The sequence below is a fragment of the Colias philodice genome, chromosome 1 (assembly GCF_061535455.1).
Source record: "Colias philodice isolate Cphi_HAF_F1 chromosome 1, ilColPhil1 Martin Lab GWU primary, whole genome shotgun sequence".
Taxonomy (NCBI): Eukaryota; Metazoa; Arthropoda; class Insecta; order Lepidoptera; family Pieridae; genus Colias; species Colias philodice.
The window spans coordinates 6,585,481-6,604,323 of NC_143086.1; the positions used below are offsets into that span (position 1 = coordinate 6,585,481).

Genomic DNA, 18,843 nt, shown 5'->3' on the forward strand with positions numbered 1-18,843 from the left:
GTGTGAGATAATAATTATTATGCAATGAAAATTCGAATACGTACGCTTGACTCCACAGTAAATCATGGCAATCATGCTTTGACAAGTGAGCTGCATAATGTACCTGTCGGCGGAGTGAGGGGCACGTGCCATAGCAAGATGTAATCTGATACACTTCATCAACGGAACCAATCGATTTACTATACAGCTTCATTAAAGAACCTTTGAGGCTTTAGTAGTCGTATAAGCTGTCTTTTGCAGCCTTATATTAATATATGTTAATATTTCTTTTAGTTTTTTTTTATGTATTACCTAGTCTATATATTTGTATGGATGATTGTGAAGATTGCAGATTTTTACGCCTAAAACTTCAGTACTTAGTTGATTAGATACATAAATAAGCTAAAACAACGAAGGTTCGGTCTCAAACTATATGTTTATATATACATATTTATGTTTATATTACAAAATCCATTAAAAATGACGATCTATAATTGGATATAAACTATGATCAGAGTCTATTAAGTACACCATCAGTTTAGCTATTATTAAACACATTGTCTACACCATTTCCAATATGCTTCCAATGAATACAATACATAGATGACGTCGAGCTGAAACATAATGCTGTCGTGTATCACAAAGCCTTCAAATTGCGTTGGAAGCTATTGCAAAACAATACGCAATTAAATAAATTGGAAGTAGCAGATAGGATATGCTTTAAACGTGTAACATTTACAGTTTTTTAGAAATTCTTTTTTATAGATATATGATTGCATTTACCTATGTAATTTTCTATCGGTTAGTAAGGTTTCAACTTTCAACAAAAAAGGGAATTTTAATGGAATATATTAGTGTATGTGAAATGTGAATTATATACCAACTAGCTTTCCACCCACGACTTCGTCCGCGTTTTCAAAGAAAAACCCGCATAGTTCCCGTTCCCGTGGGATTTCCAGGATAAAACCTATCCTATGTGTTAATCTAAGTTACCATCAATATGTGTGCTAATTTTCATTGTAATCGGTTGAGTAGTATTTGCGTGAAAGAGTAACAAACACACACACACATCCTCACAAACTTTCGCATTTATAATTAGTAGGATTACAAATATCGAGGATGCATTCAACAATTTTATACATTTGCTTATAATGTATCTCGACGGAAAGATGGAAAAACTAAGCCCAACGCTGGACAAACAAAATCATAGTCACTTTAATAATAATATAATTGCTCTCACACTGAGCCGATCAAACAATGACAGTCGTATATGAAATCAGATTATTTTATAAATCATAATTATAGCCACAGATTATTATTACAGCTATCGGGAATCTTACGAGAACTTTTGTTTTGCTCAACAATAGAGCTGTTTAAAGTTCTTTCACAATGTCCAACAATTGTTATTAAACGCTGCGCTAGCTGTTCATTACTAAAACAAATCTCACAAATAACCTTTAATGTTTAATATTTTTGAAAAAAGCTATTTCATTGGACCTTATATCAATGTGTCAATAATATTGAACGAGAAAAACGGTTTTTAATTTTCACTAGCTGTGCCCGCGAATTCGTCCGCGTGGAATAGTGACTGCATAGTAGTTACTACTTAACACACAATTATTGAGTAAACACGTCTTGAAACACGTACTATCATATACAACTAGATTATAAGTACTTACACATTATTATAAAGTTAAGAAATAAAATAAATAATAACACAAAAGAACTGTTAGTAAAATTTATTACTAAACTGAGCTATAAAACTTAGGTACAGAAGAGTTCAAAATTTCCAGGATGTGGCTATTCTCCCGCTCCCATATTCCTTCTACTTTCACAGACTTTCAACTTTTCCCTTTCACCCCTAGTAAATGGCAGAACCGATTTTGATCTAAACCATGTCTAATCATACCTATATATTATGTACATGTGTTTGGTACTCCATTTGGATTATTTATCCCCACTATCACCCCTAAGGTGCCCTATATGTAATAAACAGATTAACCAATTTTGATAAAACATGACTAATTGTAATTCACACGTCATTTGATATGCCGCTTGATTATATTATTTGACCACATTCGATTATTCATTCCCACTTTTACCGCTATAAATCAATAAATGGATGAACCGATTTTGATTAAATATGCCTCATCATACTTCTCACGTCAGGTCATGCCCTTTCATTTGATATGCCACTTGGGTATATTATTTGACAACTTTTATTCCCACTTTTATACCTATATCCAATAAATGGATGAACCAATTTTGATAAAATATGTCTTATTGTACTTTACACGTCATGTCTTTCATTAGATAAGTCACTTGAGTATATTTGGTAAAATTTATTTATTTATTCCCACTTTTACCCCTATATCAAATAAATGGATGAACCGATTTTGATAACATTGGACTACTTAATTGTTTCTGACAGGTCGTCTTTTTTCATTTGATATATCACTTGGGTATAACAGACAGCATTAGTTTTTCTCATTCCCACTTTTGCCCTACATATAATTATTGGATGAACCGATTTTGATTAAATATGCCTCATTATACTTCTCACGTCAGGTCATGCCCTTTCATTTGATATGCCACTTGGGTATATTCGACAACTTTTATTCCCACTTTTATACCTACATATTATATCCAATAAATGGATGAACCAATTTTGATAAAATATTATGTCTTATTGTACTTTACACGTCATGTCTTTCATTAGATACGTCACTTGAGTATATTTGATAAAATTTATTTATTTATTCCCACTTTAACCCCTATATCAAATAAATTGATGAACCAATTTTGATATAATTTGACTTGTTGTTTCTGACAGGTCGTCTTTTTTCATTTGATATATCACTTGGGTATAACAGACAACATTCGTTTTTTTCATTCCCACTTTTACCCCTCTATATAATAAATGGATGAACCGATTTTGATTAAATACCTATGCCTCATTATACTTCTCACGTCAGGTCATGCCCTTTCATTTGATATGCCACTTAGGTATATTTGACAACTTTTATTGCCACTTTTATCCAATAAATGGATGAACCAATTTTGATAAAATATGTCTTATTGTACTTTACACGTCATGTCTTTCATTAGATACGTCACTTGAGTATATTTGATAAAATTCATTTATTTATTCCCACTTTTACCCCTATATCAAATAAATGGATGAACCGATTTTGATAAAATTTGACTAATTGTTAACATGTCGTCTATTTTCATTTGATATATCACTTGGGTATAACCTACATTAACAACCTACATTAACAACTAACATGCGTTTTTTTCACCCCTATATAATATAATAAACAACTAATGTAACAAAAAAACGCATCTAATTCGTATTACCCGTTAGCAAGCTACGGTGGCACAGACAGACACGCAATACACACATAGCGGTCATAACACCCCTCTTTTTGCGTCGGGGGTTAAAAATATAATACCTACGACATAATTTCAAAGACCTTTTATATAGAAAATTTACCTAGAAGTAACCATAATGCTATTTGTGCAGGTTTTAGACTTATGAGCAAAAATCTAAATAAAGGTCCTTTGACCCCCCCTACTACCCCCTCAGCATAACCACCCCCCCCCCCACGCTTGGGGACTTTCGATATGATCATCTGGACATGTCAAGGAATAACTTTAGCGTATAATTTACGTAATAAAGTTATTCATGTATAGAATGCCTTAGCAAATGTTCGCTGTGATTACTTAAATGGTCATAACTTTTTTATTTATGAACCGATTGACATGAAATAAACACTAAATGTTAAATGAAGCTTACCACAATATATTAGTGAAAACCGCATCTAAATCGGATAAGCCGTTTCTGAGATTAGCGTGTTCAAACATACAGACAAACAGACAAACAGACAAACCGACAAACAGACAAACAGACAAAAATTTTTTTAACAACAGTTTTGGGTTTGGGATCGATTTAGTAATAACCCCTGCTAATTTTTTTTTACATATTTTCATTGTACAGACACCACTTTTCTAGAATTTTATTATATGTATTGATGATAATGCTCTCAAGAAAATATAACAAAAAGACATATTGCTCCAAACATTGTTAACTAAAATTATAATAAAGATCAAAATAAGGTAGTCGGGTGTGGCTACATTTATTAACTGTGATTAAAAATCTCGGATTTGTTGTTATCGTTTGCTTTCTGTTTCGATAAGCTGCTATCGTATGCAATAACCTAGTTAATTTTGCTGAAGAATGTAAGTGCTTCTAGAAGAAGTCTAATTGAATAAATAAATGTTTGAGTTTGAAATTTACATCAAAATAAAAAAATGTGTTTTATCCATACTAATATTATAAATGCGAAAGTAACTCTGTCTGTCTGTCTGTTACTCAATCACGCCTAAACTACTGAACCAATTTTCATGAAATTAGGTATCGAGATATTTTGATACCCGAGAAAGGACATAGGCTACTTTTTATCTCGGGAAAATGACGCAATCCCGGGAATCCCACGGGAACGGGAACTATGCGGTAACTTTGACTGCGCGGGCGAAGCCGCGGGCGGAAACCTAGTTACTAATAGGTACAAACTTTTGAATGTAAATATTAAGTCAATAATGCGTTTATTACAATGTATTACATTGTATGTATGATGTTTACTCTGTTCAAAGTTAATTGCACGAAACGCATTGTCTACATGAAAATAAGCCAACGACATGATATTAGAATCTTGTTAATGTTTTTTTAGCGAATTTCCAGGACTTATGTAAATTGAACTCGTGTATATGTGACGTCATCGCATCGCGATCGGTCTATTTTTTTCAATATTTTTCACAGCTTTTTTTAAATAGTAGAATGTCCCTATTTCTCAAAGGTTTAGAGAAATTTATTTTGGATATAATTATGAGTAATTATTTTTTTATAGATTAGCAGATTCATTATATTATTATTACCCAGTACTTATTTGTGAAACTTATTTTAGTAGAACAAATAACAATATACCTATGTTGCCTAGATTACTTCACTAAACATACCGCCGTAATATAATTTTGATCGTAGAAATTGTTATCTCTACCAATATTATAAAGCTGAAGGGTTTGTTTGTTTGTTTGTTTGTTTGTTTGAACGCGCTAATCTCGGGAACTGCTGGTCCGATTTATAGGCTATATATCATCCCGCTACGACCAACAGGAGTGGAGCCATGGGGGTGAAACCGCGCGGAGCAGCTAGTTTAGAAATAATTCTTAATAAAGGGTCGAGAAAACAAAAGCATAAACAGAAATGGGTAACCCGTTTTATGAAGTTGGTTTATCTCCATTTTTTTAAATCTCAGACAAGTAGTTTTTAACTTCCATAGCATTACTTTTTACTCTTCAAACTAGGCATATAACTTCTCATATTAACAAATCACTCTAATAATTTACCTAAATTTATTTTCAAACAAAATTTCAAATACCTATTAAATAGGACGTAGGTACCTACCGAGTACCGACTACCGATAGCCATTTCCAATAGATAATATTATGCTAATCATTGCTGACAGATGTGATTTCATTCCGATTATTATATTATCTTCTCTATCTTATATATAAAAATGAATCGCAAAATGTGTTGGTAAGCGCATAACTCGAGAACGGCTGAACCGATTTCGATAATTCTTTTTTTATTATATTCCTTGAAGTAGGAGGATGGTTTTTATGTAGAGAAAACGTAAATATGTACCACGGGCGAAGCCGGGGTGGACCGCTAGTATTATAAAAATGAATCCCAAAATGTGTTGGTAAGCGCATAACTTGAGAACGGCTGAACCGATTTCGATAATTCTTTTTTTATTATATTCCTTGAAGTACGAGGATGGTTCTTATGTAGAGAAAACGTAAATATGTACCACGGGCGAAGCCTGGGCGGACCGCTAGTTAGTAATAAGTACTTGATTGGATCGTGGATCAATTTCTATGTACAAAATTAATTAACTAGATTCCCGTGGAAATCCCTCTACATTTCAAACTTAATTTTCTTTCGAGCGATCCAAAGCTTTCTCATTAAATTTCTATCAGTGTGGTCTCGATGATCTAAAACACACGAAAAGTAATCAATATCGTTATTGTATTGAAGAGAATGTCCAGAATTGAGATAGTACTGGCCCATCTTATCCTGGCCCTCTTCATACCGTCGCTTATGAAAATTATCTTTCTGCTAAATCGAAGCTCATGTTTTATTCCGATGTAAACTATATTCTTTTAAAAACTCATCCATATCCCTAAAGCTGCTTTTACGTGAAGGCTTAACAAACATCCAAACAAACATATCTACTCTCGCGTTTATAGTATTAGCACAGACTAATAATAATATACTACGGTATTAGCACAGTATTACCATATTTCCTACAGTATGGCAACGAATGTACTTGTGCAGAGAAACGGAGGGGAACTGGCGGGGGGTCGGGCGACGCGGGCCGCTTAAGGCGTTACCCGGCAATTTCGACTATGTTCAACCTCTATAAAGTCTGGTACAACATAAAGCACAATACCGAAAAAAATATAGGTATAAAATAGGATGGTCTTTGATCTTTAATTGCTCGCGAGGAATTTTTTCCAAAGTTAATAGATTTCTAGAAAAAAAATGTGCCGTGGTCATCGATTTTTCCGCAAATACTCTATAAACTTCGTAACCTGCTGACTTAGAGCTCTGAAAATTTTATGTTTAATAAATTCAGTTACACAACAGTCCCTGACGAGGATTTTTTGTTTCACTGATTGGTATCTTTTTAAATACAAAATGCGAGGAAAAAAGAAGGTGCAGCGGGAGAGGTTTGAGATCCGTCAAGTATGGTCAAGGTTATTAGCGCATGTATAAGCCTTAATGCAATCACGCTGAGTTTGCATTAACTATCGCGAAAGGACGACGCAGTCGTATTTTTTGTGTAATAATTTTATTATACATAGTTACTTACATTACTGTTCCGTTTACGGATGTAAATCTACATTGAAATCCCAGAAGGAAACAATATTTCAGAAAGATTGTATTAATTGTACCTATCTGTTGAATTAAAATCAAAGCTATGTATATGTTGTCCTCATTATTTTCTAATCAGATTGTACATCCCAATGCGAATGCATTACTTAGTTAAATGGTATAATATACAATTAAGAACATCCAAAAATAAAGTGACCACGTAAATAATATTTAGCAGTGCAATATCTGTAATTATACTATATTTATGAACAAATAATTACATCAGATTTAATAATCGCAATTATTTTGAATGTACATATGAATAAATGATTTCATCATAATATTAATAATCACAATTGTTTTATTTCGCATTTGTTGCAACCCTAGCGTATTTTCGTGTGTCAGCGTAAGTACCTACGCTGGCGGCGGCATCGCGCGACATCAAAGGCGTTTCCTTACTGTAGGAAATAATATTGTAATACTGTGGTATTAGTATGATTTTAATGATATTGATCTTAAGTATGATTTTCAAAATCAAATAAACAAAAAATATAAACATTATTTTTTAATACAATTCAATGTTATATAATACTTAGCGGTCCGCCCCGGCTTCGCCCGTGGTACATATGAAAAATAGATGTTGGCCGATTCTCAGACTTACCCGATATGCACAGAAAATTTCATGAGAATCGGTCCACCCGTTTCGGAGGAGTATGCAGACTAACATTGTGACACGAGAATTTTATATACACACACCGGCACAATTAGCGGAACAGAAACCGATGCGCGAGAACATCGTCTGGGATTTGAACGAATGGCAGCAGGTTCTCTTTACTGATGAGTGCAGAGGTCTTTTAAAATAGATCGATGGGAGACAGCGAATATGGAGACGCTAAGGAGAACTCCACATACAGTCTAATTTTGAACACACAGTGGTTTATGGTGGCGGCTCGATTATGGTTTGGGGAGGGATATGTTTGGGAGCTCGCACGGAGTTAGTGATAGTCACAGGAGGGACCATGACAGCAGATCGATACATCAGAGACATTTTAGAAGAACATGTTGTACCATTTGCCCCATTTATTGGCGACGACTTTATTCTAATGCAAGATAATGCTCGTGCTAACAGTGCACAATCGGTACAGGCATATCTGAGCCACGTAGGTATACCGGTGATGCAGTGGCCAGCAAATTCCCCCAATATGAATCCGATAGAGCATGTCTGGGACTTGATAAAAAGAAGGATTAAATCCAGAATGCCACCCCCCAACAATCTGAATGATCTTGGAAACGCATTACTTGAGGAGTGGGAGTGGTTGCCTCAAGAAATCATCGATAACATAATCTGTAGCATGCCCAGACGAATGGAAACCGTAATCAGAGCAAGAGGGGGAAACACTCGTTATTAATTTTGCTTTAATTTTATTGTTAAATCATTTTAATGCTTACTTTTTTATTTTTTGCGATGGTTCATAATCATCTAAAAATTTCACTTATTTCAATTTTCTTTATTTTTCAATAAAAAACCGGCCAAGTGCGAGTCGGACTCGCGCACCGAGGGTTCCGTACAAACCTGCAATTTTTTTTTTCACGGGTTAAAGGCAATTAGATCTAAGTATTTGATATGAATTTCAACTTGATAGCCTTACCCGTTTATGAGGAAATGGGTAGTAAGTTTAAAATTATTAAAAAAAAATATATCATGTGATGTAACTAAAAATTTATGGTTTTCGTAATTTTTCCTTTATCTATGCTATAAGACGTTGCTTCCTACCAAATTTCAAGATTCTGAGTTCACGGGAAGCACCCTGTAGGTTTTGATTCCCTTGCAAGTGTCGAAAATTTGCGGCATAAACGGCTGTATCTTTTGATTGCGTTGGCTTAGAAGTTTGATTTTTTCACAGCTTCAAGGGACAGTAGACCTGAGTAATTGATATAAATTTCAGCTTCATACCTCCACGCGTTCCTGAGAAAAAGGGTCTTGACAGACGGACGGACGGACGGACGGACAGACGGACAACAAAGTGATCCTATAAGGGTTCCGTTTTTTCCTTTTGAGGTACGGAACCCTAAAAATAACGAAGACTTTTCAAAGTCGTTGTTAAAAGATGTTAATCAATTTGTTATTTTGTTTCTAATTACATTTTCATGAAATATATGCGTTATTATCTCATAGTACCACTTTTTTTTCTGTTCCGCTAATTGTGCCGGTGTGTATATATAAGATAATATTATGAACTTACTGACACTTCGACACAAAAAGTTCAATTCATATTGTATGAGCATCATATTTCGATTCAAAGGGTTTACTTTGTTGTGAAAAGAAATCCGAACTGCAATAATGGTTTTTGTTATTTTTTTCGAATGTTGGGAATTTTATAAACCTTTTTTTGGTGAGCAATCTCGGATTCGATTTACAAAACTATCAGTGTTGGATTCGCAGTCATGGGAAAAAAAGGATGAACGTGTCGTAGACATAGCGTGGGTGTACATCAAATATCCTATAGATACATATACATTGTAAATATAGAAAGGATGTAGATTGTAGGTAGACTAAAATTATGATATCGATGTACCAATTAATAGTGATGTTAGACGACCCATGGCAACCATTATAGTAACTACAGATTAGTACTATGTATAACTATGTGCATTGTACAGTGCACTTAGACGAGTAAAACGTAAGAGTTAACCTAATGATGTTATAATTGTTTTAGTACACAAGAACTACTTTAATATAAAAGTTAAAGCGTTCCACTTAGAATCTAACTTAAATTGCCGGATAACAGCATTTATATGAAGTCTGTGAACGCAGAGCACAGTATTAAACTATTAAATTAATATAACGAAGTACTTTTGTGATCATAACGTAAATTAGCAGTTTTGGTCAAAGCATATTGTATCATAAATTCGTGAAACACGCTTCGGCGGCGGGCGGCGAAATAAATCTCCAATATTATATACTTATTGTGTGGAATCGGTACAAGAGACGTTTTTAAACAAATACATTTTATACAGGGTGTAATCGTTAAGTGTGCACAGGCGATTATTCCGTAACTATTACAGATATCAAAAAACTTTAAACTGATATCGAAAGTACTTAACCTAATGAGTAAAATGGCCATAATAAATTTTTAAAAATAATACGAGAAATATCTAAAAAATTTACTTTAAACCCTCCCATACATTTAGTATGAGATATGAATATCCCATGTACATGGGTTGATCCAAAAGTAATGATAATCAATATTAAACAAGGTCATTACAGTTAAAATAATTATGTATTTCTCTAGATAGTCTTCTAACTAGATAATATACTTCGATATTTTTTTTCCTTAACTTAGAAAAAAAAAACTTTGACTTCATCTACAAAAACCCCTCAAAATCGGCCATCACTTCGCTGTCGTCTTAAAATTTCTTGTATCGACGGTGTTTCTTGTGCCGAGGTAAGAGATAGAATTAACTAGGAGCTAGATCTTACAAACAGGGTGGGTGTTCAAGCATTTTCAATGCCGATTTTTGATTGGCAGCCATCGCAACTGACGCTTTGTGATCTGGTGCGTTGTCTTGGTGAACCAACATTCAAGACCGAAGTTTGCCATGTCTCTTTTTCTTACTAACCTACCCGCAATCTTTTAATTTGGTCTGTGTAGTAAGAGCCCTGTGTAGTAGTGGCTACCTTCTTAAAATATTCCACATTTCTTCAGCGTCCCAAAAAACTACGGCTTTAATCTATCCCACTAATTTTCACTTTGAAAATCTTCACCGTCACTTTGGAAGCTCGCATCCAGGCCATTGATTGTTTCTTGGTTTCAGCATAAACATGGTGAACCCAGGTAACGCCCATGGTCACAAATCGTGACAAAAAATTATCCTGATCTCATTAAAAATTTAGAAATTCACCCTCTAAATGTCGAATCGTTGTTTCTTCTTTTCGTCGGGAAACATTCTGGCTCGCACTGTTCACATTAAAATTAATGTTAATACTTGGAAACGTGGCCTGTAGATATAATTTTTTTGTGATAACTTAGTGATTACATGAGCAAGCATAAAACATTTATTTTATATTTTTATGTGCACAGGAAATACCCAATTATCATTACTTTTGGATCAACCTATACATTTAATATGAAAGATTTTAGCTTTTTTTTTTGTTTTTTTGGTTTTCTGCTTTAATTACTTCGCAAATTTGGAGGGAAGTTCATTTAGAAACTGTAAATAGACCTCCTCATTGTATTGCACAATAAGGACGTCACTTCGAAAATCTACTATGAATACAAAATGTATGGGAAATAAATTGTATGGGAGCGTTTAATGTAACATTTTTGGTTATTTCTCGTTTTATTTTTAAAAATTTATTATGGCCATTTTACTCATTAGGTTAAGTACTTTCGATATCAGTTTAAAGTTTTCTGATATCTGCAATAGTTACGGAATAATCGCTTGTGCACACTTAACGATTACACCCTGTATAACGACGTGCGAAGCTGATTTTTATATTCTATGGTATAGTATTATAGAGGTGAGTCGGTGTAAAAATAGCAATTATATTACAAAATAATATATAACCTATAAACTCAGAAATTCATTCATTCATTCATTGCAGTTTTCTGCTAGTAGAAGACTTTCCAAACGACTTTTCCCCCATTTCATACGGACAGAGTTGGGGTGTTCATTACATAGTATAAAACAAAGTCGCTGTCGCTCTCTGTCCCTATGTATGCTTAAAATCTTGAAAACCATGTAATTGCCAATTATATGTAGATGTCTTTCAAGAGTACTCTTTAAACAAAACATGTTTCTATTGTCTAATGATAAAAAAGCTGTAAACGTAGATTTTCTTGTGTTTTGTAGGAAATTCTGTAGTAGTAGGTATTAAGTATCAGCATTGCACCAGTGCGAATCCGGGGCGGGTCGCTAGTTTAATTTAAAGATAATTTTTAACTTATATACAACCAAGCCAGTCTTTCATTATAAAATTTACACTGTATGTTTATATTATGTACGTATAGGTACTCACTGCCAGGCGACCGCAAGGCATAAAGGAGCGTAATACAAACTGACACAGTGAGACAGGGACATAGAAATCAGGCTTCTAAATAAATAAATCTAAGTATTTTAATATTGTATTACGTAATATTTTTTTCATGTAGTTCAAGTTTGTATTTTTAGATTCGGAAATTCGATACACTGAATGTATTAAATTAAAACAAATTACTTATTCAAAATAATATATCTCTTAACATAAAACATATTGCGAAGTTGACTTATTATTACACCGTTAAAACTAATGGCCAATTAATTTTATATAATAATATTCTTTCTCGTATTCTCGGTATCGTACAAACGAGCCAATCTATGAAACTACCTTTCAAGAAATAGAGCTAATTAAGAGGTTGTTTTTATTGCACCTACACTATTATATTTTTGTCCGTATCCTGTAATAATAAATGAATATAGTTTACAGATACCCACCTCCTGCCCATTCAGTTTATTGATCGAAACATAAGTAAGTAAATATATATATTAATAAAATATATGAATCTGCGTTAAAATAACGATGACATTAGGTATATATTTTACATTCTGGGATAAAATTTTATATTTGACTACTATTACAGATATTAAAAATATCGACTCAGTTATTAATAAGTCATAAAATAGTACGCAAACGTTGGAATTAAAATATTCTTGGAATAGTTGCGTTTAACACCTACATAACCGTAAAAAAATGCGGAATAAGGCGTGGAGGAAAAATCTAACATTTGCTGCAATGAGTTTGTGAAATATTTGTTCTGGCAAAAATCCACAATTTGTGTATAAAAGTCAATCAAATACACTTCGTAAGAAATATAAAAGGCAGTTTTGACTTTTGAGGCTACGACGCGCGCAATTAAATTATACACATCACGAAGAGACGGCCGTCACAACAGAATTCTTAATATTCAAACAAGGTTACATTTTTCTTTCTGGATTTATGTCCTCAAATTTAATTTTAGCAAATTGCGATAACGGTTTCACGACACGCAAGGAAATAGAAATAATTCAATTACAATGTTAATTTGGACAAATATAATATCACGAAATGTATGATGTTGTTGACAATATGTTGGTTGCACTTAATTAATTTTAATCGAGCATTAACCACTAATTATTGCTCGACTCAATAAATTGTGTTATAGAAATACTTGCACATATTATAATTATTAAAATGAATTCAATATAAATTTCATAAATTAAATTAGGTTTCAACTTCCAATGATGCATGATATCCTCATTACAGTGATGAATATTTTCAATCGTATTAGGTATATTGATATAATAATTGCATAATAAATATTTACTATAAATATTTTCAAATGATATTATAAAATCAAAATCAAATTATAACAGTACAGGAGCTATACGTAATATGAATTCGAAATAACCACACAATTTCGTCATTGCCCGTCATTAACGAAAGGAAGTGTATAAATAATTCAATATATTTTTACGGAAGTCTTTCCGATTGTACTCAAGTATTGTAATCAAGGATTTTACTGACCATTTAAATTTGATAGAATTTTCATATAATAGATAGGTAATTCAAGTATTTTCAGGGCACAGAGCACAAAGCAAACTAATTAGGAGATAATAGAAACATCATGCCATGCAATGGATACTTTTCGATACTACAGTTTGAACGAGACAGTATTTAGTATTTCGGGGTTCCAAAAAGAGATGTTTTCTTCTCACTCATGATGGGTGGGTCCGGGGTCGTGACTCGTGACTCTTGGCCCGTGGGATGTATTGACATCATATCATGTGGGATTGTCGGATACATCAGTAGGCTTATTTAGACGATAATTGCCATCAAATATCGACATACATGTTAAAGGTTACGTTTGATGTGAGCTTATAATATGTATACCTCAGAAAATAAGAATTTAATTGGTCCATATTGAGAATAAATTTTTATTCAAATTTCAAATAAGATTTTGATGCCTCCCTTTATACAGCAAACACTTGTCCTTTGCCTGAGGGGTCGCCTGGTAGAGATCACTCTGAAGTGATAAAGCCGCCCCGTTACACATATTAAAGCTGTAAACCTATGAGATTTAGTATTTACTTTTAAATTTTATAAAAATAATATGTGTAAGTAATAAAGTGTCAAATAAATAAACAAATAAAAATAAAATGGAAACAGCCATTTTGGCTACCGAAACAGCTAGCAGTGCTCCACTTACACCACTGATTTTAAACATTAACCTATATTTTACATTATAATAATATAATACATATAGTACTACATTACTTATTTACATCGGAAAACTCTATCTACGTAAGTATACCCACCATAATATATTTTTATTTTAACCATTAGTAATAGGCTAGGAAAGTGAGTTAAACACATACAATTGAAATAAACATGTAATGTACATGCTGTATTTCATCATGCAATTCGTGGAGTTAAAGTTAGGCACAAGAAGAAAGGTACATGAATTATAAATATTATAATGTGCAAAATTTTCACATGTACGTTAACTGTAATAAGAGTAACGACGAAAGTTTTGCGTTAACACAATATGAAGTGTGCTCGACTTAGTCAGGTACCTAATCATGAAATAGGTAGGTATATGTATCCTATATTTCACTATATATATTTAATGTTGATTTCTCTAAATCTTCTTTGTATAGTAACTATAGTTTCGTATTCATTTATTAAGCTGGAGGTATTTAATATTGATTTCTCTCGAAAATTCTTGTCCATTCAGGCTGTGCATTCATTACCTTCTACCTCTTGGCAAAACCGCAATTCACTTAGAGAGTTAGTTTTCCAAAGACCTAAATGTATCTAACGTAATTTAGGATTAAAAATTGTCGAATGGTTTTCGTGCTAATTGCATTGCAATCTCGTATTTCTTATTTAATTACATTGATTAAGAAATTAGCTATGCTCTTTTCGTTTACTTCGATTCGGCGGTAATGCATTCGTTTTATGCAAATTAGTGCAAGTACTTATTTTTTATAAATTTATAAAGAATAGAAAAATATTATAAAATATTATAAATATTATATATTATTAGTTATTATAAAGTATTTGAATGCCATAAAACCAAAAATATAAATTCATACTTATTTTTTTTCTTTTTGCTAGTATTTTTATCACGAAGACCGTTATAGGTATCGAACTCAATCGACCGTGTAGTAACTTAATTTTTTTATCAATAAATAAGAGAGCTGTGCATACCTACCAGTTACCATTACCACAGCCATTACTTTAAAAATGGTTTTCTATTTTTTCGTGTTAAAATCTTTAAATAATACAAATACATAGGTACCTATATTACTCTTCATACAGTAGACATTAATCATATCTGATTTGTATAACTTTACTGTAAAATAATCATTGAAAAACTAAGATTAGATTAGTCATACCTACATGTTAAATTATAATAATTCATTACTAATTTACCTATGATGTAAAATGTAAATGATATAATTTTGCACTGTTAAACTATGAGATTTTTTCATGAATTCTGAATGTACATATTTTATGTAGGTTGGTTGGTAGTTGGTACCTATATACATTTTCGTTTAACATAGGTAGTAGGCACTACTGCTCATAGGTACGTAGGTAATTAAAAAAAAGACGTGTGGCACTCGGGGACTGCCACGTAAAAGCTATTGCATGCTATCTATGCCTTCAAGCCACACCTCCGCGCCCGTCGGAGTGGGGAGCGTGAGGTTTTTCGTTACGCAATTTCTGGATTCGGTCCCCGCGCTCAAGGCCCGCGATAGAAGCTATGCAATAGCTTAAAAATCGTTAATTTATAGTGATGTTAAACGCATTTTTAACGTTTATACTAATAAATAACATACAGTTGGCTTATTGGGTTCGTTTATTGGAATGGTTCGTTTATTTGAACGCGCTAATCTCAGACACTACTGGACCAATTAAAAAAAATATTTCACCCAGAAGTAAGTAATTTCTGGGTGCTATGGGCTGCATAATATGGGGCTACCACGGTCGAAGCCTGGCGGACCGGTTTATTATAAAAATATTTTTGATAATATGACCTATTTTATACCTATATTATTTTTATTTATTTTATTTATTTATAAATTTAATTTTGTGGTAAAATTTATATGTAATAATTAAAAATTGCCTAATAGGTATTAATTATCATACCATAATAAAATAAGAATGTGTGCGGTAAATGGATTGACGCATTTGTTTTCGTCGTTACAAAAATGGACTTTACGGACGTTTACGGACTCAGTAAAGTAATATAGGTCACACAATATTATTTATGTATGCCTACGTAGTACGTGCAGAAGCCAACAGTGTATTTGGAAGTTGCATCTATAATGTAAAAACGTGGCCAAAGTTTTATACATAAACTAAAACCCGCATACCGACGAAAAGCTCGAACATCCGGTTTGATAACAATTGAATTTTAAATGATTTTATGTAATAAACATGAATAATATATTTTTATATAATATATGTATATAGTAATTGTTTTTTCCACTTACCTAGAATCAAACTTGTGGCCGTCATCAAGTGTACCGGTATAGTGCATCGTAAGCATATCGCCATTCTTGGATTTGACAGTGCATCCCTCGGGAGTGCTGACTACTTCGACCTTTAATTCGGTCACATCGGAACCCGCCAACGTGGCCCCCACTAAAGCCAGTACTGCAAGCACGCAGCGCAACGCCATGATAAAGTTACGAAAAGTTTTAAGGTGAACCCAAAACACGTCCTCTCTGTGCGTTCGCTCCAAATGAACTGACTGGTTTCGAATTCGGTTTCCGCCAACTTGGAAGTTGGATAAACTTTGCCAGATCGCCGCTGTACAGTTATCGCTCAATCAACAATGCTGCGTCTCACTTTGTTTTAAGTGAACAGTTAGCATTAGAGCGAGATAAGCATAGTTTTATCAATTTATAATGTGAGGATGACGCGGCTAGCGTGCACGCTTGCCACGCACGCGAAAGATGACGTGTGCCCTGTGCGTGTGCCACTTTGGATGAACAGAGTGACGATGACTTATTTTATTTTAAAACTTATTTTGTTCTGGTAATTAAAAGTTTGAATAAGAACTGGTAACATTAAAAACGTACATACACCGTACATTACACTGTACATATAATACCTATTACGCTTTATTGCACGCCTCATAAGCGAAGCGTTGAGGTGGGTACTACTGTCGCTTCGCGCAAAACATCTGATTTTTCAAACTTAAAATGTCTTTATGTATCATACATTGCACTTGTAAGATAATACATACACACACATATTAAGAAAAAACACTATTTTTAACATTCATGATATTTTTGATGTCATTTTTGTTATTTAAACTAGTTAAGACGATACACAAAAAAAAATCCACTGCTTGGCGGGCGGAGTCTAATAGCTCGCTATCGCGAACGCCGGTGTGCGCGAAGTCATTCTTGCAAACTCGCCGCGCTGCCGCTGGCCGACTCGGGACAAACATGTATGGAGTCGTCATACAGTTATAATATTGTTATACATTTATTCAATTGATGATTTATTGGTTTTATTTTCTTGCTTATAAACAAATAATCTTCTTTCCAACAACTACTTAGACATTATTAATAATTATTATTATTTCGTAATGTTTACTTTATTACAAAATAACACAGGTTATAAATAATCTTTAAAATAACAAAAAATATTGTTACTCTGAAAAAATGAAATGGTACTCAATAACGCGGACTACTGAATTGATTTAGATAGAATTTGATGCTGACGTAGATATTACATCATGCCCAGAAATGAAAGGTACTATTTCTGAAAGAAGTTATAAACCCTAATTCTTCTCAGTCAAAGTCAAGAGTGGAAGATATCACTAATACAGTAAAACTGATGCGAAACTTTGGATGTTAATTTGTATATTTTTTTGTTAGTTGTTACTTAATCACGTCAAGACTACATTACCAATTTTGATAAAATATAGCTAATTGCCTGGATTTACACATAGGATACTTTTTATCCGAACTGAACACTTCTGTGGGATAAAACAGGATTCACGATATAACCTAATTCCACGCGGGCAAAGCCGCGGTCGGAATGATATTTTTTTAAATAAAAAAATTGTTTAAAAAAAACACAAAATATAATATTGACGCATGTATTTATTTTTTGCACTCTATTATAATTGTAATTATTCATTACAAATAATCAAAATAAAATAGCCAGAACAAAGTTAGGCCCTGGTAGGGTAGGTAGGCAGGTACAGCAATGTGAGACGAACACTGGCTTATTTATACCAATAATAATGTATTATAAACATTAAATTAAGTTTACTTTCTAACAACAAAAATACATAATATTAGCTAATGTGAAAGCGAATCAACCAATCATCCCACAAAAATGAAATGCGCACACAAATTATTCATCCAAATCGGTTCATGTCATTAGGAGGAGTGACTGCAGCGCCATCTTCCGGGCCCAATTGTGTTTCCAGATCACCCAGGAACTCAATTTAATATACTTACACAAAATTTTTCGAAATGAAAACTCACATTACTATGTAAATATGAATATAAACCTGTTTTATTACTAAGCAATTTCCCGCACAGGTGTAGTAAGTATAAATGAAATAAATATCAACATCAAATTCTTTATACAACATACTTATCTACCACCGTCTAAGAAATGTAATTCTTGAAATTATTTCGTATTTTTTTTAAATATAATACTACTCCAATGAGCTCCTGTTCCATATTATGTCCGCCATACTTCCACTAAGTTCACCATGATTTTTTATTTCTTTGCACTTTGTTGCTTTTTGCTAAAAATGGAATCATGCGATAAAACCAGTAGAGCTTTGATAACATACATTTTTGACTGAATAAAGGTACTTACGAAGGAGTGGATTCACATTGTGAACAATCAGTGGGTTTATTTTCCT

The 18,843-nt window shown here is 33.1% G+C and overlaps 1 protein-coding gene across 2 annotated transcripts in view; it reads right to left on the reverse strand.

Moving 5' to 3' along the window:
• Positions 1-16,707, reverse strand: part of Fkbp14 (peptidyl-prolyl cis-trans isomerase Fkb14) — a 41,157-nt gene extending 24,450 nt beyond the window's left edge. Inside the window, exon 1 of one of the 2 annotated variants that reach the window (XM_089710662.1) lies at positions 16,439-16,707. In XM_089710662.1, the coding sequence (XP_089566788.1) occupies positions 16,439-16,626 (188 nt within the window). In that variant the 5' untranslated portion in view covers positions 16,627-16,707. The remainder of the gene's footprint in view (positions 1-16,438) is intronic. The other variant, XM_089710730.1, reaches the window with a different exon arrangement.
• Positions 16,708-18,843: the final 2,136 nt, after the last annotated feature.